Raw genomic sequence first — 27,420 nt, 5'->3', positions numbered from 1 at the left:
CACATAAGCAAAAATTGAGGGAATTTACCTCCCACAAACCATCTCTAGACTGTACTTTGAAGAGACTGGTATAGACGAAAGTACTCCTAATAGCTGTCACCAGAGAAAATGAAACCACAGTAAAGGAAGTAGGCCAATTAATTATTAAGCATTGAAAAATGAAATCAACTACCCAAAAAGTCAGTCAAGGGAAACACAAAGAGTACAGAATATGACACCTAATATATAGAGCAGAGGAGGAAGAAAAAGAAGGGAGAAGAAAAAAAAAACCTTTAGATTGTGTTGGAAATAGTGACAAATGAGCTAAGTGAGACTGTTAGATAGTAAACAAGCTGCCCTTGAATATTTGGTACCCACAAATCTAAAAGCCTGCAATGGAAATAAGTACATATCTATCCATAATCACCCTAAATGTAAATGGATTGAATGTACCACTCAAAAGACAAAGAGTTACACAATGGATAAAAAAGCAAGACCCATCAATATGCTGCCTACAAGACACCTTCACACCCAAAGACATACATAGACTAAAAGTGAAGGGATAAACATATTTCATGCAACTAATAGAGAGAAAAAAGCAGGAGTTGCAGTACTTCTATCACATAAAACAGACTTCAAAAGAAAGTAACAAGAGACAAAGAAAGACATTACATAATGATAAAGGTGACCACTTTATATCCAACAAGACAATATAATCATTATAAATACCTACACACTGAATATAGGAGCATCTAATTATGTGAAACAAACACTAACAAAATTAAAGGAGGAAATAGAATGCAACACATTCATTTTAGGAGACTTCAACACACCACTCACTCTAAAGGACAGATCAAATAGACAGAAAATAAGTAAGGAGACAGAGGCGTGGAACAACACATTAGAACAGATGGACCTAAAAGACATCTACAGAACACTCCATCCAAAAGCAGCAGGATACACTGTGTACATCTTCTCAAGTGTACATCGGACATTTTTGAGAATAGATCACATACTAGGCCAAGAGCCTCAGTAAATTCAGGATTGAAATTGTACCAATCAGCCTCTCAGACCATAAAGGTATGAAACCAGAAATAACTTATGCAAATAAAACAAAAAGGTTCACAAAAACATGGAGGTTTAAGAACATGCTCCTAAATAATCAATGGATCAATGACCAAATAAAAGCAGAAATCAAGCAATATATGGAGACAAATGAAAACAACAACTTAACATACCCAAAAATCTGTGGGACGCAGTGAAGGCAGTTCTAAGAGGAAAGTATATAGCAATACAAGCTTACCTCAAAAAGAAGAACAATCCCAAATGAACAGTCTAAACTCACAATTAGAAAAAGAAGAAAAAAGGAGGCCCAAAGTCAGTAGTAGAAGGGAAATAAAGTTAGAGCAGAAATAAATAAAATCGAGAAGAATAAAACAATAGAAAGAATTAATGGAACCAGAAGATGGTTCTTTAAGAAAATAAACAAAATAGATAAACCCTTAGCCAGATTTATCAAGAAAAGAAGACAGTGTACACATATAAACAGAATCATAAATGAAAAGGAAAAATCACTATGGACACCACAGAAATACAAAGAATTATTAGAGAATACTATGAAAAAAGATATGCCAACAAATTGGATAACTTAGAAGAAATGGATAATTTTCTAGAAAAAGACACCCTTCCAAGACTGACCAAGGAAGAAACAGAAAATCTGAACAGACCAATTACCAGCAACGAAATTGAACTGGTAATCCAAAAACTACGTAAGAACAAAACTTCTGGACCAAATGGCTTCACTGCTGAATTTTATCAAACATTTAGTGAAGACCTAATACCCATCCTCCTTAAAGTGTTCCACAAAGTAAACTAATACTATGAGGCCAGCATGACTCTAATACCAAAACCATGCAAAGACAACACATAAAAAGAAAGTGACAGACCAATATCCCTGATGAACATAGATGCAAAAATGCTCAACAAAATATTAGCAAACCAAATTAAAAAATACATCAAAAAGATCATCCATCATGATCTAGTGAGACTTATTCTAGGGATACAAGGATGGTACAATATTTGAAAATCCATCAACATCATACATGACATCAACAAAATGAAGGACAAAAATAACATGATCATCTCCATACATGCTGAAAAAGCATTCAACAAAATTCAACATCCATTCATGATAAAACTCTCAACAATATGGATATACAGGGCAAGTACCTCAACATAATAAAGGCGATATATGACAAACCCACAGCCAACATCATACTTAACAGCAAGAAGCTGAAAGCTTTCCCTTTAAGATTAGAAGCAAGACAAGGATGCCCACTCTCGCCACTTTTATTCGAAATAGTACTGGACATCCTAGCCACAGTAATCAGACAACACAAAGAAATAAAAGGCATCAAAATTAGTAAGGAAGAAATTAAACTGTCATTGTTTGCAGATGACATGATACCATACATAAAAACCCTTAATAATCCACTCAAAAATAACTAGAATACCTGAATTCAGCAAAGTTGCAGGATATAAAATTAATACACAGAAATCTGTTGCATTTCTATATATTAATGATGAACTAACAGAAAGAGAAATCAGGAAAACAATTCCATTCACAATTGCATCAAAAAGAATAAAATATCTAGGAATAAACCTAACAAAGGAAGTGAAAGACCTATACCCTGAAAACTACAAGACACAAATAAATGAAAATTCATCCTGTGCTCATGGATAGGAAGAATTAATATTGTCAAAATGGCCATCCTGCCTAAAGCAATCTACAGATTCAATGCAATCCCTACCAAAATACCAATGGCATTCCTCAGTAGTTCTAAAATTCATATGGAACCACAAAAGACCCTGAATAGCCAAAGCAATCCTGATAAGGAAGAATAAAGCTGAGGGGATTATGCTCCCCAACTTCAAGCTCTACTACAAAGCCACAGTAATCAAGACAATTTGGTACTGTCAAAATAACAGACCCATTGATCAATGGAACAGAATAGAGGACCAAGATATAAACCCAAGCATATATAGTCAATTAATATATGATAAAGGAGCCATGGATATACAGTGGGGAAATGACAGCTTCTTCAACAACTGGTGTTGGCAAAACTGGACAGCTATATGCAAGAGAATGAAACTGGATTATTGTCTAACTCCATACACAAAAGTAAACTCAAAATGGATCAAAGACCTGAATGTAAGTCATGAAACCATAAAACTCTTAGACGAAAACATAAGCAAAAATCTCTTGAATATAAACATAGCAACTTTTTTCTGAACACATCTGCTTGGGCAAGGGAAACAAAAGCAAAAATGAACAAATGGGACTACATCAAACTAAAAAGCTTCTGTACAGCAAAGAACACCATCAGAAGAACAAAAAGGCATCCTACTGTATGGGAGAATATATTCGTAAATGACATATCCGACAAGGGGTTAACATCCAAAATACATATAGAACTCAAATGCCTCAATACCCAAAAGGCAAATAACCCAATTAAAAAACTGGCAGAGGATCTGAACAGACACTTGTCCAAAGAAGAAATTCAGATGGCCAACAAGCACATGAATAGATGCTCCACATTGCAAATTATCAGGGAAATGTAAATTAAAACCATAATGAGATATCACCTCACACGAGTTAAGATGGCCAACATTGAAAAGATTAGGAACAACTAATGCTGATGAGGATGCAGAGAAAGGGGAACCCTCCTACAATGTTAGTGGGAATGTAAATTAGTTCAACCACTGTGGAAGGCATTATGGCAGTGCCTCACAAAACTAAAAATACAAATGTCATTTGACTCAGGAATTCCACACTAGGAATTTACCCCAAGGAAACAAGATCTCAGATTCAAAAAGACATAGGCACCCCTATATTTATCACAGCACTATTTACAATAGCCAACATACTGAAGCAACCTAAGTGTCCATCAGTAGATGAATGGATAAAGATGTGGTACATATACACAATGGAATATTATACAGCCATAAGAAGAAAATAAATCCTACCATTTGCATCAACATGGATGGAGCTAGAGGGTATTATACTCAGTGAAATAAGCCAGGCAGAGAAAGACAAGTACCAAATGATTTCCCTCATTTGTGGAGTATAAAAACAAAGCAAAACTGAAGGAACAAAACAGCAACAGACTCACAGACTACAAGAAGGGACTAGCAGTTATCAAAGGGGAGGGGTGGGGAAGCATGGGTTGGGACGGAGGGAGAAGGTGGACTGAGGAGCATTATGATTGGCAAGCATAGTGTTGGGGGGATCATGGGGAAGACAGTGTAGCACAGAGAAGACAAGTAGTAACTCTGTGGCATCTTACTACACTGGTGAATTCTATGAAACACATAAAGAAGGAAATAATACCCGTTCTACTCAAGTTCTTGTAGAAAATTGAAAAGGAAGTACTGATGTACAGTGACTGCAATGGGGTATGGTGGCAGGATTCGATAATACGGGTGAATGTAGTAACCACAATGTTTTTGAACCTTCATAAGAGTGTGTATCAGTGAGAACTTAATTAAAAAATAAATAAATAGGAAGGAAGGAAGGATGGAAGGAAGGGAGGGAGGGAGGGAGGGAGGGAGGATAAAAAATATCCCAATTGGGTATATTGTCTTATCCTTTATATATACTTGATTCACAAAGATTCTGTTAAGAATTTTTGCATCTGTGTTCATGAGTAATACTGGTCAGAATTTTTATTGTACTATCTTTGTCTGGTTTTTGGTTTCATGGAAACTCAAGCCTCATAAAATGACATAGGAAGTACTGCTTCCTTTTCAATTTTCTAGAAGAACTTGAATAGAATGGGTATTATTTCCTTCTTTATGTGTTTCATAGAATTCACCAGTGAAGCCATTTGGACTTTGAGTTTTCTTCAGGGATTGCAAATTCAATTTATTTACTAGATACAGGGCTATTCAGCTTATCTATTTCTTCTTGAATAAGGTTTAGTAGTTTCTGTTTTTCAAGATATCCATCCATTACATGTATGTTATCAAATGTACTGGCATGAAATTATTCATAATATTCCATTATTTTTTTCATGTCAGTATAAGACACTTAGTAATTTCCCCTCTTTTATTCCTGATATTGGTAATTTGTGTTTTCTCTCTTTTTATCCTGATAAGACTGCTAGAGGTTTATCAATTTTATTGATCTTTACAAAGAGCCAACTTTTGGGTTCACAGATTTTCTCTTATTTTTCTGTCTTCAATTTCATTGATTTATACTCTTATCTTTACTATTACCTTCCTTCTGCCTACTTTGGATGGAATTTGCTCTTCTTTCCTAGTTTCTTATGGTGAAAGCATAGAAGATTCATATAAAAACTCTTCTCTTTTCTAAAAAAGCATTAAGTGCTCTACATTTACCTTGAAAAGAACTGTTTTAGTTGTATCCCACATCAATATGCTTTCATTACATTCAGTATATTCCCTAATCTGTTTTTACTTCATCTGGTCTATTTTTCAATTCAGGTATGTCTGTCATCTAAGAAATTCCATTTGAGTCTTTTTCATATTGTCCATTTCTCACCTCGGCAGGACCCCACTTTATTTTCCCTTTTTGACATAGAGCATATTGTAAATTGTTGTTTTAACATTTTTGTCTACTATTACATCATCTCTATAACTCATGGATATGTTCTATTGATTGATTTTTCTCCCTTCTATGGACCTTATTTTTCTGTCTCTTTGAATTGCTGGTAATTTCAATAGGATAATGGATTCTGTTAATTTTATATTTTTGATTGCTAGATTTTGTTCTCTCCGTAAACTGTATTATATTTTGTTCTGGACCACAAGCAAGCTACCTGGAATCAACTGAGTCATTTCAAGGCTTTCTTTCAAATTTTTTTAGGGCAGATTATCAAGATAATAAGATGACAGGCCATAGAACAGGAGAAAATATTTGCAAAAGACATGTGATAAAGGACTGTTATTGACAATATAACAAAGAACTTCTGAAATTCTGTAAGAAAATGGGCAACCCAAATAAAAAAATGGGCAAAAAATATGAACAGACACTTCAACAAAGGAGATATACAGAGGGCAAATAAACATATAAAAAGATGCTCCACATCATACATCATTGGAAAATTACACATTAAAACAATGAGATACCACTACCTACATGTGAGAATGGCAAAAATCAAAAACACTAACAATACTATATGCTGATGAGCATGTGAAGCAATAAGAATTTTCACTCATTGCTGATGGGAATTCAAAATGGCACAGTCACCTTGGAAGACAATTGGCAATTTCTTTCAAAACTAAAGACACCTTATGATCTAGCAATGAGACCCCTTACCATTTACCCAAATGAGTTGAAAACTTATGTCCACACAAAAACCTGCACATGAATGTTTTCAGCAGCTTTTTTTGTAATTGTCAAAAGAAGCAACCAAGGTGTCCTTCAGTAGGTAAACTGAACTGTGGTACATTCAGACCAATGGAATACTACTCAGTGCTAAAAGGAAATGAGCTATTGAGCCATGAAAAGACACAGAGGAAACTTGAATGCATGTTAATAAATAAAAGAAGACAATCTAAAGAGGCTATATACTGTATGGTTCCAGTTTATATGACATTCTGGAAAAGAAAAGACTATGAAGACAGTAAAAAGATAAGTGATTGTTAGGGCTTAGGGAGGAGGAACAGAGAGCATTTTTTAGGGCAGTGAAACTACTGTTATATAGAATGGCAGATGTATATCATTATACATTTGTCAAAACCCATAGAAAATATAACACCAAGAGTGAACTAATGTAAACTATGGACTTTGTGATAATGACATGTCCGTGCAAGTTCATCAACTGTAACAAATGTACTGCTCTGGTGTGGGATGTTGGCAGTGGACAGCCTGTGCATGTGTGGAGGCAGGAGACTCTGAGCATTTTCCACTCAATTTTGCTGTGAGTCTAAAACTGCTCTAAAAAATGATGTCTGTATTTTAAAAACGTTTTTATTAGAGAAAATTGGAGCAGCCATTAGTCTAGAGTAGGGGTCAGCAAACAGCAGCCCAAGAGCCAAATCCAACCTATGACCCATTTTTATATGGTCCTCTAGCTAAGAATGGTTTTTATATTTTTATAAAGGATTGGAAACAAATAGGAACATGAGCAAAACCATATGAGCAGAACCATAGCTTCTGAAGCCTAAAAGATTTATCATCTGGCCCTTAGGTAAGTTAGCCCAGTACCAAAGCAATAAAAGCTTTCTGAGGATTCTGCCTGATGCCCCATATATTAAGGTTTTTTTCTACGAAGACTGGTGGTGAATTCAGGCTGTTTTCCGGCCTTTATGAATTCCAGAAATTGCTCTTGAATAAATCCTTTCAAGCAGTTCTTTCCCTAGTCTCAGGCAGTTTCCCTGCATTCATGTGCAGATTGCGGAGCAGCTAAAGACTTAACTGGCTCTCTCTACAGATCCTTAGAGCTCTCTGCTCAGTGGTTCACTCCCTTCTGGTACTCTGTCCCACAAATTCTAGATATCTTGGCCTCCCACAACTTTGACTTCTGTTTTACCTACTCAGTGATACCACCAGATTATTTTGGGGTTCAGTTCCCCCACTGTATGCCTTAAAACAGCCTCTAAAGTGCTGGAACTGCAGAGCGCACCATGTAATTGGTTTTCTCTCTCTCAGGGATAACAGTCCTGAGATAATGTTTTCCAATACTTGAAAAACCAGTTTTATACATTTCATCTGGTTTTTTCATTTTTCAATGAAAGCAAGTAAAACACAGTCTGTTATTCCAGGTGGGCAGGTAGAAATGTCCACTTAAATTTTTTTGTGTTTGAAACATTTTCTTTTTAATTAACTACTACGAACACGTAATAGAGTTATAGTTACTTTTAAATGAATTGATAAACAATTGTGAAATTTCTTGGTTTTAATTTTTCTTTGACACATGGGTTATTTGGAAGTGTGTTATATAGTCTCCAAATATTTGGTGACTTTCCAGGGGGCTCTATTTCTGACCAAAATTCAATGCCATTGTGGTCAGAGAACATATCCTAAAACTAAAATTTACCCACCAAAGAAGAGGTTCCCAATATACTGAAAGCATGGTACGGTACAAAGGGCTTAAATTTGAGCATCTGATAACCCTGGGTTTGCCAGCTCTGCTCCCTACTAGCTATATCGACAGTTTGTCTAGATTTTCTGAGTCCCAGTTTCTTTCTCTGTGAAATAGGACAATACTTGTTTCACAGAGTTGCCGGAAGGATTAATAAAACAACATCTATGGAACTCATGATATAAAATACATTCAACAACTGTGATTTTCTGCCTGTCTTTTCTTTTGAAAAGTGACAAAGCATAAATGAGAAGAAGACATGAGGTAGCTAAGGGTGGCTAACACCTGGGGTTGATACCCCTTAGCTTGGAGGACAAATCTAAGTTTCACTATTTCTTCTCTAAAATAAAATAGAGTAGTGAAAGATGTTGAAAAATGTTTAATTCGCTTAGCATATTTTTTATAGGTTTGATAGACTCTAATAAAAACTTCATTTTTAAAAACTCCCACCTTCATCTATTCATTCACTTGGTCAAAAATGTAGTGAATCCAAACTATGCACAAGATCCTGGGGTTACAGCAGCACCTAAGACAGGAGCATTTCCTCTACTGTAGAACTTTCAGTTTCATAAGGAAAGAAAATATTGTTAAATATGGTTATAGGCTGAACTGTGTCTCCTCAAATCTCATATGTTGAAGTCTAACCCTCTGTGCCTGAGAATGTGACCTTCTTTGGAGAAAGGGTTTTACAGAGGTAATCAACTTAAACATGAGGTCATTAGAGTGATCCCTAATCTAATACAACTGGTGTGGGGACAGAGACACGCATGGGGGAAAACAATATAAAGAGACATAGGGAGAAGCCCTATGCATGATCAAAAGACTTACCAATTCTCAAAGACAGTTTTGGCTTCTGAGTATCAATGGATAGGGAAGGTTAAGAGTAGATGGGGAATGACTACTTAGGAAGCAATTTTACTAGGACAGTGACAAAGATAAGCAGTATACAGAATCAGGATATATTTAGAAGATAAGAGATTGACAGAACATGGAACATGATAATGAACTGAACATGGGTAGGTGAGAGAAAGAAAAAAAAAATGTCATATATGAAGGATAAAGAACCAGAATAGCAAGACAGGTATCAACAACAATCCTGAAAGGCAGAAGGTAATGGAAAAATACCATCAAAATTTGGCAAAACTTTTCCAAACTAAAATTCTATACCTAACCAAATAACCAATCAAAGGTAAAGGCAATATTTCCAGTTATGTGTGGTCTCAAAATATTCAAATATTCTTCCATATATCCTTTTTCTCAGCGAGTTTCCTAGGAAACATACTCCATCAAAACAAGGAAAGAGAAGAGGCAGACTTGGATTCTGAAATAAGTGAAGTAACGCAGGAGGGAAGAGAGCAGAATCCCCAGAATGTTGGTGAAAGGGAACAGGATAGCAGCCATGGATGAGGCCCAAGAAACCACCAGAATAAACCAGGACAGGACAGCAGAGGCTGGCGGTCGTTTCAGGCAAGATGTTCCTGAGCAAATACTGGAGTTGATAAACAATCAGTGTGCTTAAACATATTAAAACATGATTTACATGTCTGGTGGACAGTCTGGACACAAATTAACACTACATAAATAGAAAAGCCAATAAAAGAAAATTATTAAGAGGAAAAATAGAATGTTTTCCTTAATTATAACAGATGGGGAAGAAAAAATAATTTTCCCTCTAACCTTCTTAGTTCTTGGTTGGGGACCCCATAACAAAAGACAGGTTAATAAGGAAAAAACAAACAGATGTTTGTTTATTACCATGTATACTTCATGTATTCATGGAGATATGCAGAGAAAAATGAGTAACTCTCAAAAGTGGCTCAGAACACTAGCTTAAATGCCATATTCAGTTAGCCAGAAGAAAACAAAGGTGTTGGGAAGCCAGTTATACAGGGGTGATCAGGACAAGTATAGTAAACAAAAGTAAGGTTCATTATACAGAGTTAAGTCAGTGTCTTCTCCATTGATAGGAAGATTAACTTATCCCAGGGATAGAGAGGGATGGAGGACAGACACCTTTATGTCCTACTTTTAGGCAAACGGGAAGGGAAGAAAGTTTTCTTGTATTTGCTTCTTCTTAATTGCCTTCAGCTCAAAATAATCCTTATGTTATATTTTGAGGGTATCATTTTGGAGCTGGTATATTCTGCTATACTTTATAACTATAGTATATATATTGCCTAGCTCAAACTGTAAACAATGTCTCTAAATATTGATCTTACAAAAAGTTATAATGTAATATTCAAAGATGGGAGGGAGGCAAAGGTAGGAGTCAGCATGCACAGAAGAGCTAATCTTCATTTTTCATATTAGGACATCAAAAGTTGACATGTAAAATTCAAGAAACAGCAAAAAGCCAGGTTTAAGGTTTGTTTTTTAATAAAAATTAAGGCAATTACCAAAACAAAAACCAAAAGGGTTAACAGTTGTTACTTCTAGGGAATGGGAATAAAGACAGGTTCATGGAGAAGGGGACAAGAGACTTTTCTTTTTAATAAGCCTTATAGAAATATGTGATTTATTTTAAACTACATGCATGTAAAACATTAAGAAAAATGTTTAAAAGAAGAACAGTGTAATTGGAGCCTAATACTAAATGAAAATCATGACTAAACTATAGGGCTAAACATTTAAGCTTTAAGAAGTGCCTGAACGGAAATTCAAGTACCAAATGATTTCCCTCATTTGTGGAGTGTAACAGTGAAGCAAAACTGAAGGAACAAAACAGCAGCAGAGTCACAAACTCCAAGAAGGGAATAGCGGTTAACAAAGGGGAAGGCGAGTAGGGAGGGTGGGAGAAGGGGATTGAGGGGCATTATGATTAGCACACATAATGTAGGGGGTGTCACGGGGAGGGCAGTACAGCACAGAGAAGACAAGTAGTGACTCTGTGGCATCTTACTACGCTGATGGACAGTGACTGCAGTAGGGTATGGGACGACTTGATAATATGGGTAAATGTAGCAACCACATTGTTTTTAATGTGAAATCTTCATAAGAGTGTATATCAACAATACCTTAATAAAAAAGGAATAAATACATAAATAAAAAGAACCTCCCTGCAGAAATCATGACTATTTTGCCCCTGTTTTACATGCTCACTGTCCTTCCTATAAGAGCCATCAGGCCACCGAGGTAGGGCTACTCTGCCTGTGGAGCAGTGGCTCCGCTTTGCTGTCTAAGCTGTACCCTCAATAAATATGCCCATCTGTAAAAAAAAAAAGGGGGGGGGCTGAAAAGTTTTCTTTAAAAAAAAGAAAAAAGAAAAGTAGATACTGAGGTTTATTTTAGGACTAAATGAATTAATTGTACATGAGACACTTAGTGAAGCTTAACTGTTTTTAGATATTTAAGTTGTAGGCAATAGATATTTATATATTTTCTTACCTGTATCTAATCAATTTTTTTTTTCTTACTGTGGCATAATTGTTAGATGCCATCCTTTTGGTGATAAAATTACTTAATTTCCATGCAAATTTTCTGGTTTCCTTATTTTTATAGGTCTTATTTTTGCCCATTCAGTAATCATTTGATATTCTCTTATCTTCTGTGTTAGGAAAAATCACCTAGGCTTCCCAAAAGTTGGTCAGAGAGGCTCACATGACACTTACCTTCCAGCAACAGAGTAACGGAGACTTCTGTTGTCCTGACTACGGTCCGTGAATACTCTAAGGCTCCTTTCCCTACTTTTGTTAGACACAGGCCATCACACCTATACCTAGTGCCTATGTACGTCAGCTTCCCTCCCCAAAGAGATCATTGCTGATTCTGCCCCTTCAAAACTTACAAACTAAAAGAAGAAAATAAAATTCTCTTGGCACAACTAAAATATATATCCTGTATGGGATCCTCATTCAACAAATATTATCTGTCTACTCTTTGTCAAGCACTTAAGTTTACATTTAAACTAAAAAGCAAACAAAGAATAACAGTTACCTAACTGATAAAAGAGTAATGTGTTAGCCTTCGGCAAGATACATGCAAAGGCCATTTAAGAAACAGGAAGTGATAAAGTTGGGAAGCTGGCAATAACTACCAAAATGAAAACTATTTTTGGCACATATTTGCAAGCTATAGAAGCACTGAAATTCTTTACAGTATTGTCATTGAGTGGCCTGAGGACAGGATGGAACATCAGGGATGTTTCCATTTTATCCCATTTTATTTTATTTTATTATTTTAAAAGTATAATCCCATTTATACTTTAAAAGCAAGTAATTAATATTTGCTAAGTGTTTAGCAATAAGCTCGGAGTAGAATGTTAGTCACAAACCAAAAAGCAGGCACAGAATTCCAAAAACAGGTCACTGAGTAAACACTCAACTAAAATTCAGTCTCTTTAGCAATATTAACAACAAAAGTTTATATCAAACAAAATTTACTTTAAAAATTACTTAAGATGAAGCACTATAACCCAAGTTCTTTGCAAGTAAAGAAAATATACAACTTACGGTATTTACTGTGAATTTCATCTATTTCCATCTCTGTCTGGTCCTTTGTAAAAACCATTATCTAAAAGAATCCAAAAAAACTCAATTGAAAATTTTTAAAAATGACAAAAATAGAAATTCATATTAAAAACTTTAAAATCTCAATGTGGGTGTTTCAAATACAGGAACATAATCTTATATCTCTGTTTAATAAGGATCTAGGAAGAGTGACTCCTGTATACTTTCCTTTAATATCACAATTAGTGTACATTTTACTCATTACTTTTTTTCTCATCAGTAGAAAATGCAACACTGATTCCATTAAAATATATGAAGTATTAATACAATCAATTAAGTTTCTTATTTTCATATGTAATTTTCACACTCATTATCACAACAGGTAACACTTGAAACTACAAGCCTGAATAGATCTTTGGTGAATCACTAACAAGGCAGGCTTTGCCAGCCTTCTCTTTTTTCCAACCTAACTTTTCCAAGTCTACTAGACTTTCTATAGAAAAAATGCATTAATACAAGATTTAGTGTGTTAAATTTCTAGTTCTACTTTTAAAAATCTTGGACTTAAAATATCACAAATCTACTTACATGATTCATTACAGTCTCCATCTTATAGTTAACGCAGAGGTAATAATAAAGTCAATGAAAATATCATGTTTTCTACTATCTGATTGTAAACTTACTTCCCTAAGGTCGTTGATTTCCTTATAACCATATTACTGATGGTCTAGAAAAAAAGTTTACTTGGGAGAGCCCCAAATACTTCCTTCAGTGTCATAGGACACAATGACTATTTTCTTCTTTGGTATCCTTTCCTCAAGTTTTGGACCATGAAGCTAGAGGAAGGCAACAGTGAAGAATTTTAGGACTCTGATTCCCTCAACAAGCCCAATACTCAATCCTCATAGTCTTATAGTTACGTAATTTCTCCACCAGTAGAATCATAGAATTACAGAATGCCAGAGCTAAAAAGGGATCTTAGAGACCATATAGTTCAACACCTGAGTGTCACAGATGAAAATCTTATGGGCCACAGTTTAAACAGCTTATCAAATGCAACCAACAGAGAAAGGACCAATATCAAGCCTGCCCAAAGTACAGGCATATGCTTTTCCAAAATACTTCATCAATAAACTCTACTTTGGGTTGAATTTTATGATAGAAGACTGCTAAAAATGATAGAATTTGGTGCTCAAAATGAGCTGCAAATAAATCATAATACATTAAATGTGCACCAATACACTTCCCACTGAACAGATTTAATGCTGGCTTGCTTTACTTTTAGTAGGATATTCAACTCTTTCCTTCATTTCTACCCAGATACTGAAATAGACCATCAACATACACTTTCGTTCAGTTTACTAGCTTCAAGACGCATCCTGGTCTTCTCCATATTTTCAATTTCTTGAACTATTTCTGCAGCTGTTAAAATAAGGACATATAGCCATTGTTAATTACATGGTTTTGATGACTGTATTATGGCTATATAAATTATTAACACTGAAGCTGGGTGATCAATATATACAAACTCCCTGTCCTATTTCTGTAATTTTTCTCTAAGTCTAAAATTATTTCAAAATAAGTTTAAAAAATAAGAACATAAATAATAAGACTTAAATAAATAATAAGACTTAAAAACACTGAAATCATACACATGCAAATACAGTTTTAAAATAAGAAGACTATAGTTATTTTGCTCTCTCCTTTGAGTACATAGGTATAAACAACAGCAGTCCCAATGGAATATGAAAAGTTTTTTGTTGGTATGAATTCAGTTCTTAAGAGATAGCCCCTCTACACTGGATTAACTCCAATGTACTATTTGTAAGTTTACATTTTTAGATAAAGAGTATCTAACAGCTACAGGACAGTAACAAAAGGTCTAGTAGACACATAATACAAATCCCAGAAGATGAAGAAAAAAAGGTAGAAGAAATATTTGAAGACTTAATGGCCAGAATTTGCCCAATATAATGAAAGACATCAAACAGCAAATGCAACAAACTCAAAGAACATCAATCAAGATAAAAACAAAAAACAAACAATATACATACACAGACACAAAGAGAAAATCTCAAAGCCAGTCAGAGAAAAGTGGCATATTACATAAAGAAAAATTCAGCATTATATCTTGCTTCTCATCAAAAACTATTCAAGCCAGAAGACGATGGACTGACAAATTTAAAATGTTGGGGAAAAAACCCTACCAATCTAGAATTCTATAGCAATGGAAATATTTTTCAAAAGTGAAAGAGGAATAAAGATCTTCTGAGACAAACTAAAACAGGAATGTATTAATTAGCAGACCTGTACTACAAAAAGTGTTAATGGAAATTATTCAGGCTAAAGACATAAAATCAGAAACTCATTTCTATATGAAGAGTGCTAGAAATTGTAAAAATGGAGGTAACTATAAAACATGCCTGTTTAGAGGAAAAACAATAGCAATGTATTGAGTTAATGGCATATGTAAAAATGTAAAACTCATGACAACAATAACACAAAGAATTAGAGATTGGGAATATTCCATCATAGGTTCTTTTACTACAGGTGAAAGAGTGTATTATCTGAAGGTAGACTGTAACTAATCAAAAGTGCACATAACAAACCCTAGGACAGCCACTAAAACTTTTGAGAAAGAGGTAAAATTAAGTCAATAGTAGAAAGAAAAATGTAATAAAAAATTCTCAATCCAAAAGACAGCAAAAAATGTTCAATCCAAAAAAAGGAACAAAAAGCAAATGCAACAAACAGAAAACCACTAGCAAGGTATTAAGTTTAAAGCCAACCTTATCAATAATACATTAAATGTAAATCTAGAAGCACCAATAAAAGAAAATGCAGAATGGATAAAAAAACAAGACCACACTATATGCTTTCAACGAAGAACCCATTTTAAATAGAATATCATAGATAAATTCAAAATAAAGGTAGAGAAAGAGACGTGTCATGGAAATACTGAGGAAAAGAAAAATGGAATAGCTGTATTAACATGAGAAACAACAGATTTCAGAACAAAAAATGTTATCAGAGATCAAGAGGAAAATTATATAATGATAAGGGACCAATTCAGTAATAACAATCCTAAATGTGCTTACATCTAAAACAGAAACTAAAAATACATGAACAAGGACTTCTAATTCCAAACATGATGAATTACGTGCACTTCTCATTTTTCAATATTCTTCTCTCACTAAATATAAATAACCTTGGATATAAAATAACAAACACCGTATGAGAGAATTCTGAGAGGCAGAAGTGGATGGAGTGGCTAAGGACCTCAGTATTTGAGGAACAGTACAGTGATGAGTCCCTGGGTTTTCCTTTTCTCTTCTGTATATCCCAGATCAGGTGCTGGTGAAGCCTGCATGGCAGAACCACCAACCGGAACAGAAGAGAAAAAACAAACTAGGAAAACCTGTTCTCTCTAAGCAAAGGACTGTGAAAGGAGAGCAGAAACCTCTTCAACAATAACTGACCTGACCTACCCCAGCTTAGACAATACCTGACCTATGCCTGCCCTCTGCAGTATTAGAGAGTAAGTGAGGACTGTGGACTTCCACCCCAGGCCCCCAGCAGTAGCAGGACAGCGACAGGCTTTCCTCCCCTGCCAACACAGTGTTAGTGGAGACCTAGTGAGGAACCTAGACTTCTGTCCTCACCCAGCAGTAACAGGTGGTACCCCAACCCTCTAACTAGTGATTGGAGGGAGGATCTCAAAGAGGAGAAACATGGAGAAAAGCAACCTTTACACCTGCATAGGAAACCCTGGACACATCACTACCAATTTACATATGAAATTGTCTAGAATTATTATGCCAAAAAGTTTGAGAACTGAACCCCAGTACAGAATACTGGGCTTTCAAAATGGCCTCCAGGAAGTAACTAAATGAAACAGAACAAAGTAACACTGAAAGGGCTCGGAAAAAACTAAACCATCATTAGAACCACAGCCCGCAGAAGGACACCAGGATCTCCATGCTAAACCTGTACAAGGTGACAGCCTACTAAAGCAGGATATTTAAAAAGGAACTAGAATCTCATATTACACCCAAAATGTCCAGGATACAATAAAAACACTCATCAACTAAGAAGCAGGAAAAATCGCAACTTGGATGAGAAAAGACAGCCAACAGATGCTAATACCAAGATGTCTCAGATGTTGGAATTATCTGACAAGAACTTTAAAGCTAGTATCACAAAAATGCCCCACCGAGCAATTATGAACACTCTGCAAACAAAGGAAACCTGAACTGTTACTGTTTGTAATAGCTTTATGATAGCAATTGGTACATTATAAAAATATATCTTTTCAAAGTAGTCTAAATGTTATGTTGTTAATTTCTTGTACTTCAAAGGTATAACTATAAATAACAACAAAAATTAGAAACAAAGTGAAACAAATAAGCCCCACTACATTTCAAATAAATAACATAACCACAATGAAAAGAGAAAAAAAACAAAAGGGAAGTTATGAACACAACATCTAACTACATACACTCAGTCCAGGCAAGGGAGGAGGGGACAGGGAAGTCTGGGTAGAGAAAAAAAAAAAAATCACACATTCTTTCTTACAGATAGGTCTATTTTGCAGTGGTACAGTAACATACATGAAGCAATTCTGAAATTATTGTAGATAGATGTACTAGAGAATTGAACAAATTAGTAAATGTGCTGATGCTACTGGAAGGGAGGATTCTCACTGTGGAAAAAAGGGAAATACAAATACGGAATATAGAAAGGTAAAGACGGAAAAATAGAGATATTAGTTGGACGGAAAATAGAGATATTAGTATGATCTCAAGATTTTTAATATATATAAGTGTAAAGGGATTTACATGTGTGCATAGAGTATATAAGCACACATGTATGTGTATGTATCTACACATCCACATATGCAAATGTGTGTGCATGCATACATTCCTGAGTTCCATCTGCTGAAAGAGCCTATAAAGCAAAGGCACCAAGTAGCAATGAGCATAACTGGTAGCCGTATCTTGGTTTCCCCAATAAAAAGAAGCAAAGCTCTTCAGGAAAATGGCTAACTCCAGGGAAACACATTATGAACCTATATTATATTGTTATGATAGGAATAAGGAAATGGTAAGAAATAATAAAAATGATAATGGGGGCAGGTCATGAAGACCAGGAATCTGCATGGAGATGATCCCACTGGCCAAACTTGGAAAATCATAAACACCAAATAACAAAGGATGGAAATGAGTTATGTATCTGGGAATCCATATTGATAACAAAGAAAAAAACATGCGGGCAGAACATGTTTTCAGAATCACAGTGTCAACGTGCAAATGTGGAAGGACTGTTTAAGTTAGAAAATCATCATTTTGTACCTATCACAGAAAAGAGTCATTCAGGTAAAAGTTACCAAAGAATACAAAATATAGGGGTGAAATATTAGTGAGGTGTTGGATATTTACACAGTGTTAAACTAGGTCTCTACAGATTTCTTATTAGTAGCATACAGTGGAGAAATTGACAGTGTCATCAAATGGGCCACCACAAAACAGGGGCACAAAGATGTCAAATACCTCTGGATGTGATACTCTGAGGAGAACAAAATTGCACTTACATAATATTCTGGCCAGCAATAAACAACCTTAACGCAATCCTAAGGGAATAATAGGCAAAGCCAAATGAGAAATATTCTGTTTGGTAAAAAAGGTAACAATGAAGATTGTATTCTTTTAAAATGCCAATGTCATAAAAGACAAAGAAAGGCTGAGGAATTGTTCCAGATTAAAAGAGATTGAAAAGATACTACAACTAAAAGCAATATGTGATACAAAACTGCATTATCTACTGGACAGAAAGAAAAATCCATGAAGGCCATTATTGTGTCCACTGCTGCAAATGGAGTTGAGATGACAGAGTGGATAAAAGTATTACAACAAAGATAAACTCATTGAAATTGAAATTGGTAACCGTACTACAGCAATAAAATAAAATACCCTTTTTCTTAGGAAACACACAATGAAGAATTTAGGGGTAAAGAGTCAAGATTACACAACTTATTCTCAGATGGTTTAAGAGAAAAGTAAGTGTCATAAAGATGTACACACACACACACACACACACATACACACACACACATTTATAGAGCAAGAGACAGAGAGGAACAGTAATTCATAAAGCAAATGGGGCAAAATACTAATAGGTGAATCTGTGTAAAGAGATAAATGTGTTTTTTATGATGGGATTTTAATTTTCCCCTAAGTTCAAATAAAGTAGTTAAATTACTTCTGAATAAAGTAGTTTAAAAAATAAAAATGCAGAAGACTTTTTCAGACAGACAAAGGGTGAAGAAACTTCTCAATACCGCATCTGCACTACAAGAAATATTTTATAAAAAGTTTTTCAGGCCAAAAGAAAATGACATCAGATGGAAACCTGGATCTGATCAAAGAAATGAAGAATACTGGAAATGGTAAATGTGTAGGCACATACAGACTCTCTTTTTGAGTTTTTATATTCTTTAAAAGAAAATCGACAACTTAAGGCAAAAATGGCAACAAGGAATTATGGGGTTTAAAACATACACAGAAGAAGAAAAATCCTATGACAAAATGAAACAAATGATGGAAGTCATAAGGTCCCTACATTATTCATGAAGAAGTATATTATTATTTGAAGGTAGACTATAAGTTTATGATATATATGGTCAACTGTAGAATAATCACTAAAAGAAATTAAGCAGAGGTTTACCTAATAAGACAACAGTGGAGATAAAGTGGAAGACTAAAAAAAACTCAATCCAAAAGAGAGCAATAAAGAAAAAACAAAGAATGGGTAAGACAAATACAAAGCAAAGATCAAGAAGGTAGACTTAAAACCAACCAAATACATTAAGTGAAGTGAAAATGGTTTAAACCCTACAACTTAATGGTGTATCTTGTCAACTTAAATTTTAAAAAGCAAATTCAAGCCATATATTGCTTAGAATAAACTGGAGTTTAAATGTTATGACACAACAGGTTTAAAGAAACAAAGTAAAATAAGATAATTTAGAGTGGATATATTCATTCATATTAGATAAAGTATATTTTGAGACAAGGATATTACCAGAGACAAAGACAAATATTTTATAATAATAGGTTAACTAATCCAGAAGACATAACATTAAATGCACATTCACCTAATTACTGAGATTCAAAATATAAATAAAACTGAAAAAATTGAAAGGAAAAATGGAAAATCTATAAATACACTTGGAAGTTTCAAAAATCCTCTCAATAACTGATAGAATCAGTCAACACTATCAGTAAGGATGTTGAAGACTTGCATATACTATCAAACAACTTTATATAACTAACATTTTTAGATCAGTAAATAAAAACAGCAAAATGTTCAAGTGCTTATGGAACATTCACCAAGGAAGACGTAATGCTGAGTTATATTTACAGTTCTCAGTAAATGTAAAAGATGTGAAATCATTTATAAATGGTTCAATGAAATCAAATTAGAAATAAACAAAAAGATACCTGGGAAATATCCAAATAGTTGGAAAATGAGAACACTTCTAAATAACCATGGGTCAAAGAAGAAATCGCAAAGACTAGAAAATATTTTAACTGAATAAGAAGGAAAACACCACATATCAACAATTGTGGATGCAGGTAAAACAGTGCTTAAAGGAAAATTTGTACTTTTAAATACTTAAAAGAACAACAATCTGAAATTAATTATCTAAGCTTCACCGTAATAATCCACAAAATGAAGATGAAATTAAGCCTTAAGTAAGTAGAAAAAAATAATAAGGATAAGAGTGGAATTCAATGAAATAGAAAACAGGTGATAAATTGAGAAAAACCAATAAAACTGAAAGATGGTTCTTTGGAAAGATCAATAAAATTGATAATGTGTAGACAAACCAATCAAGAAATAAAAGAGTACACATTTCTAATATCAAAAATGAGAGGACACTGACAAAGATCCCATAGCCCTTAAAATGCAATGAAAGAATATTATAAAAAAAAAAAGAAACCCCTGGATAGTAAATTATAAATTCAGCAACTTAGATGAAACAGACACATTCCTTGCTAAAGATGAATGTCTGTTTTAATAGTCAAAGATCCATCAATGTATGTATTACAAATCAAAACCACAGTGACAAACCACTTCACACATGTGATGGATATAATAGAAAAGAGTAACAAACAGTAGCAAGGATGTGGAGAAACTAGAACCCTCATACATTGCTGGTGAAATGTAAAATGTTGCAGGCACATTGGAAAAGAGCCTGGCAGTTCCTCAAAACGTTAAAATACAGTTACCATTTAACCCAGCAATTCTACTCCTAAGTATATGTCCAAGGGAAATGAAAACTTTATGTCCACCCAAAAACATGTACATGTATATTCACAGCATTATTTGTAACAGCCAAAAAGTGGGAAATCCCAGATGTCAATCAATTGATGAATTGGCAAAAAAAAAAATGTGGCACAGCCACACAATGGAGTATTTGGCAATAAAAAGGAATGCAAGGGGTTAACATCCAAAATATATACAGAACTCATAAAACTCAACAGCAAAAAAAGAAAACCCAATTAAAAAATGGGCAGAGGACCTGAACAGACATTTCTCCAAATAAGAAATACAGAGGACCAACAGGCCCAGGAAAAGATGCTCCACATCACTAATCATCAGGAAAATGTAAATCAAAACCACAATGAGGTACAACCTCACACCAGTCAGAATGGCCACTATCCAAAAGACAAGAAGTAACAAGTGTTGGCAAGGATGTAAAGGGAACCCTCCTACACTGCTGGTGGGAATGTAAAACGGCACAGCCACTGTGGAACACAGTATAGAGGTTGCTCAAAAAACTAAAAATAGAATTACAATTTCACCCAGGAATTCCACTTCCAGGAATTTACCCAAAGAAAACAAAATCCCCAATTTGAAAAGACATGTGCACCCCTATGTTTACTGCCAAGATTTGGAAGCAACCTAAGTGTCCACAAAGAGAAGAACGGATAAAGAAGGGGTGGTACATATACACGATGGATTATTATTCAGTCATAAAAAAGAAAGAAATCCTGCCATTTGCAACAACAAGGATGAATCTAGAGGGTATTATGCTCAGTGAAATAAGCCAGGAAGAGAAAGACAAATACCATATGATTTCACTTATTTGTGGAACCAAAATACAAAACAAAAAAATGAACAAAATAGCAGTAGACCCATAAACACTGAGAAGTGACTGCTGGTTACTATGGGGGAAGGGTTGGGAAGGGTGGGTGGGAGGGGGATAAAAGGGCACAAGAGTTCTCAATCATAACATAAGTTGGTCACAGGGATGGTAGTACAGCATGGGGAATATAGCCAATGATTCTGTAACATCATCCTAGGTTGCCAGGTAGCAACTACACTAGTTGGGGTGAGGATTTAATAATGTAGGTAACTGTTGAACCACTATGCTGTATACTTGAAACCAATCTAAGATTGTGTATCAACTATATTTCAATTAAAAAAAAAAAAGGAATGCAGTACTGACCATGGATAAACCTTGAAAATATTATGCCAAGTGAAAGAAGTCAGTCACACAAAAGACCCCATATTATGACTTCATGTAAATGAAATGAACTTCCAGTTCCACATGGAAGGAGTTTTAAATCGCCATTCCATGCTACAAGTTAAAAGCTGAACAGACAAGAAAATCAGCAACTCTTCTTAGATCCGTAAGAGAGAGCAGGACACGGGGTAAACCAATACTCCCAATATTGAGACAGGCAAATACAGGGAGTTGTGGCTCAACTTAGCAGAAACAAACAAATGGAAATTGGAGTGGGAAATAATACAGGGAAAGGAAATAACTATAACGAATTGCTGGAGGCCAAATGCGAACAACTCTTGAGAATTAAAATCTCGAGGGGGACCCAGTCATGGGCGATGGAGGTGCCCACAATATTGTGAGATTTATCTTCAGGAGCTCCACCAGATTCCTAGAATTAGTATCAGAGAAAAATTCCCGTGGCTTCAGGCAAAGGGAGGGGAAAAGGAACCATTTTGAAATACACCGAAGAACTCTCTATTTAAAAAGACTTCGCCCAGGGGAAAACTAGCGAACTGGAGCCTCATCAGCAAGGTATTACCAGAGCCTAACTGACCTGGGGAAGGGAAACCCAATAGTCACGTTATACACAGATTTCCCCTGTCTCACTTACCCATGCTCCACTGTCTCAACTGCAGTCAGGAAGCGGAGGACCCTCTTTCTATCATCAAAAGGTCAGGAGCAGCCTAACACTCCGTCCCAGTGCCTATCTACTTCACCTCACTCCATCTCATCATGTAGACATTTTATCATCTCACACCATCTCAAGAAGGGTGAGTACAGTGCAGTAAAATATTTTGAGACAGACCAAATTCACATAACTTTTATTACAGTATTCTGTTGTAACTGTTCTATTTTATTCTTAGTCATTGTTAATCTCTCACTATGCTTAATTTATAAATTAACTTCATCATAGGTATGTATATATAGGAAAAAATGTAGTATATTTAGGGTTCAGTACTATCAACAGTTTCAGGCATCCACTGGGAATCTTGGTTCTCCACAGATCAGGAGCACTACTGTACCCAACTCCAGCCCACTCGAGCCACCCTGTCCCACCTAAGGGGGGTCCTGACAAAAACTGAGAAACACTTGTGCATTTCACAGTCCAGAGATTTAGCCTCACTAACAGAGTGAGGTCTAATCACAGGATTACAGAAACCTTCCCCTCCCCTCCACATTACTGAAGGACTATTTACAAGTTTTACCTGGTACAACATGTCCAACTATCATGAAAAACTTATAAGGCATACCAAAAGGCAAAACATACAAAAGACTGAAAAAGACAGAATTCCAAAAACTGTGATACAGCTATATGAAATGTCCAGAATAGATAATACTAGAGAGAAAGTAGATATCTAAATAAAGTAGATTGGTGGTAGCCTAGAAAAAAGGAGAAATGAAACAGCTTTTATTGACATGACTGTGTATGTTAAAAAATCCTACAGAATCTGTAAGAAGCAACTAGAAATGTGAGTTTCAAAAGCAAATGCACAAAAATCAATATATCAAAATGATTCTTTTATAGTAATGAACAATGAGAAACTAAAATAAAAAACAACATTTGCAATAGCACCAAAAAACATGAAATACTTAGAGATATATTTAGCAAACTATGCAGAAGACATGTACATAGAAAAGTAAAAAGCACTGCTGAAGAAACGGAGACCTAAATAAATGGAGACATAATTTGTATTAAAAGAATTCAAATTATTAAGATATCAACTTTCTTTAATGTGATCTACAAATTCAGCATAATCCCACTCAAAATCCCAGATGGCTTTTTTTGTAGACATTAAAAAACTCATTCTAACATTTATACGAAAATGCAAAGGATCTAGACTAGTCAAAACAACTTCAAAAAAGCACAAAGTTAAAGGACTTAACATTTTGGGCATAACATATGCTACTTGACTTCAAGACTTAATATAAAGTTATAGTAATCAAAAGAACAGACATATACAGCAATGGAACAGAATAGATTCAAGATACATTCACATAATTATATGGTCAGGGGATTTTTGACAAAGGAGGCAGTGTAAATGAATGTGAAAAGGATAGTCTTTTTTTTAAAAATGGAACTGGGAAAAAGTAGATACTCATATTTTTTTTTAAATGAGCCTTACCCTTCACCTCATACTACATAGAAAAAAATAACTGGAAATAGATTATAGACGTAAATGGGAAAACTAAAATTACAAAACTTCTAGAAGAAAACATAGGAGAAAATCTCTGTGGTCTTCAGACAGACTTGGTGTAAAACAGAAAGCATGAGCCATAAAGAAAAAAGTGATAAACTGAACTTCATCAAAATGAAAAATTGGGGCTCTTCAAAAGGCACTGTTAAGAAAATGACAAGGCAAGCCACAGCCTAGGAGAAAATATTCACAAAACATATATTTGAAAAATAACTGGTATCCAGGATATATAAGTAACTCTTTTTTTTTGTATCATTAATCTACAATTACACGAGGAACATTTTGCTTACTAGACTCCCATCACCAAGTCCCCCCAACAAACTCCATTACAGTCACTGTCCATCAGTGTAGTAAGATGCTACAGAATCACTACTTGTCTTCTCTGTGTTGTACAGCCCTCCATGTGTCCCCCCACCACATTGTGTCTGTTAATCATGATGCCCCTTTTTCCCCCTTATCCCTCCCTTCCCACCCATCCTCCCCAGTCCCTTTCCCTTTGGTAACTGTTAGTTCATTCTTGGGTTCTGTGAGTCTGCTGCTGTTTTGTTCCTTCAGTTTTTCTCTTTGTTCTTATAGTCCACAGATGAGTGAAATCATTTGATACTTGTCTTTTTCCGCCTGACTTATTTCACTGAGCATAATACCCTCTAGCTCCATCCATATTGTTGCAAATGGTAGGATTTGTTTTCTTCTTATGGCTGAATAATATTCCATTGTGTATATGTACCCCATCTTCTTTATCCATTTATCTATTGATGAACACTTAGGTTGCTTCCATTTCTTGGTTACTGTAAACAGTGCTGCAATCAACATAGGGGTGCATATGTCTTTTTCAAACTGGGCTGCTGCATTCTTAGGGTAAATTCCTAGGAGTGGAATTCCTGGGTCAAATGGTATTTCTATTTTTAGTTTTTTGAGAAACCTCCATACTGCTTTCCATAATGGTTGAACTAATTTACATTCCCACCAGCAGTGTAGGAGGGTTCCCTTTTCTCCACAACCTCATCAACACTTGTTGTTGTTTGTCTTTTCAATGGTGGCGATCCTTACTCATTGTGGTTTTATTTTGCATTTCTCTGATGATTAGCGATGTGAATCATCTTTTCAGGTGTCTGTTGGCCATCTGAACTTCTAAGTAACTCTTAAAATCAATAAAAAAGTGTTTATGGACAAAATATGCAACAGACCCTTTATCAAAGAAATTATACAAATAGCAAATAAGCATATGAAAAGATGCTCAACATCATCAGCTTCAGGAAGACACAAATTAAAATCATAATGAGAAACCACTACACACCCATCAGAATGGCTAAAATTAAGAAGCGAAAATACTGTGCTGGCAAGGATGTGGAGCAAGTGGATCTCTCATACAATACAAAGTGGGGTGGCCATTGGAAAACAGTTTGGCAGTGTTCTATATTTTCAAGTGTATACTTACCATATGACCCAGCAATTCTACTCCTGGGTATTTATCCAAGAGAAATGAAAATGTATAGCTATAGAAAGATGTATAAGCCAATGTTCATAGCAGCTTTATCCATAATAGCTAAAAATTGGAGACAGTCCAATTGTCCATTAATAGCTGAAAGGATACACATATTGTGGTACAGCCATACAGTGGAACACTGCTTAGCAATAAAAGTGAATGAACTACTGATTAATGCAACAATATGGATAAACATCAAAAGCACTGTGCTAGGTCAAAGAATCCAGATACAAAAGGCTATACACTGCACAATTTGTGTGACTACTTATCTGCCATTTTAGAAAAGGCAAAACTCTAGGAACATAAAAGAGATCAGTATTTTGTAGGGCTTTAAAGTAAGAGCAGAGGGAATTTACTGCAAAGAAGAGAGGAACTTTTGGGGGTGAAGGAAATATTCTATATTTTTACTGAGAGAGAGATTAAAGATGGTGGCATGAGAGGAGAGACAGAGGCTTGCTCCTAAAAACTGGATACAATTAGAAAATATAGTTGGTGCAACTAATCCTGAGAGGGCAACAGGAAAGAGGATGGCGTCAGACTGCACACACCTGGAGAAAAGAGCAGACCTCACCAAACGGGGTAACGTACCAGAGCTGTGGCTCTGTGGGACCCAAGCCCTTCCCCCACCCCAGCTCACTGGCGGGAGGAAGAGAAACGGGGTAGGGAGGGAGTGGAAGGCTTGGGACTGCTGAATACCTAGCTCCGGAGATCTGCTCTGGGAGCACAGACCTACATTTCATGGTGCTTTCATGAGACTAGCATGACTACCGGGTTGGAGAGTTAATACAGGCAGAGTTCCTGGGGAGACTGGGATTCCGGCCGCTTGTGGAAAGCAGGGATCCATATCTGGCTGCTCTGGGACAAAAACTTATACCTGTGTGTCCGGCCCACTGGCTCAGGCAGTGGAGACAGGCACAGCAGCCAGGAGGCGAGGAACAGCTCTTTCCTCCCCCCAGGCACCAGTACCACTCCCCTGCGACCCCCAACATTGCTTCAGGGTCTCAGCAGCTCCAGAATAGAGCTTCAGGACACTAGAGGGCGCCATATACAAACATGAAACGCCAAAGGAACCTTGTCCAGAGTAAAATTATTAATACAACTCCCAAGAAATATTTAAATGATATGGACCTCGTGACTCTTCCTGAAAGGAAGTTCAAAATAAAAATCATCAACATTCTAATGGAGGTACAGAAAGACACACAAGAACTCAGGAATGAATTCAGGTCAGAGATCCAATTGTTGAAGAGCACGATGGAGGGTATTAAAAGCAGGTTGGATATGGTGGAGATGATAAATGAAATAGAAACTAGAGAAGAGGAATACAAAGAAGCTGAGGCACAGAGAGAAAAAAGGATCTCTAAGAATGAAAGAATATTGAGAGAACTGTGTGACCAATCCAAGCGGAACAATATTCGCATTATAGGGATACCAGAAGAAGAAGAAGAGAGAGAAAGGGATACAAAGTGTCTTTGAGGAGGTAGTTGCTGAAAACTTCCCCAATCTGGGGAAGGAGATAGTCTCTCAGGCCATGGAGATCCACAGATCCCCCTACACAAGGGACCCAAGGAAGACAACAGCAAGACACATAGTTATTAAAATGGGAAAGATCAAGGATAAGGACAGACTGTTAAAA

General features: G+C 35.6%; 1 protein-coding gene across 2 annotated transcripts in view; it reads right to left on the bottom strand.

Moving 5' to 3' along the window:
- RAD18 (RAD18 E3 ubiquitin protein ligase) overlaps window positions 1-27,420 on the bottom strand; it is a 134,370-nt gene that overhangs the window by 53,178 nt on the left and 53,772 nt on the right. For both annotated transcript variants that reach the window (XM_057507053.1, XM_036878228.2), the window contains exons 8-9: window positions 13,878-13,954; window positions 12,536-12,596 (exon numbers count right to left, since the gene is read on the bottom strand). In XM_057507053.1, the coding sequence (XP_057363036.1) occupies window positions 12,536-12,596; window positions 13,878-13,954 (138 nt within the window). The remainder of the gene's footprint in view (window positions 1-12,535; window positions 12,597-13,877; window positions 13,955-27,420) is intronic.

This window comes from Manis pentadactyla, chromosome 1 (genome assembly GCF_030020395.1).
Source record: "Manis pentadactyla isolate mManPen7 chromosome 1, mManPen7.hap1, whole genome shotgun sequence".
In the NCBI taxonomy this organism is placed as follows: Eukaryota; Metazoa; Chordata; class Mammalia; order Pholidota; family Manidae; genus Manis; species Manis pentadactyla.
This window is presented reverse-complemented; position numbering and strand designations above follow the sequence as displayed.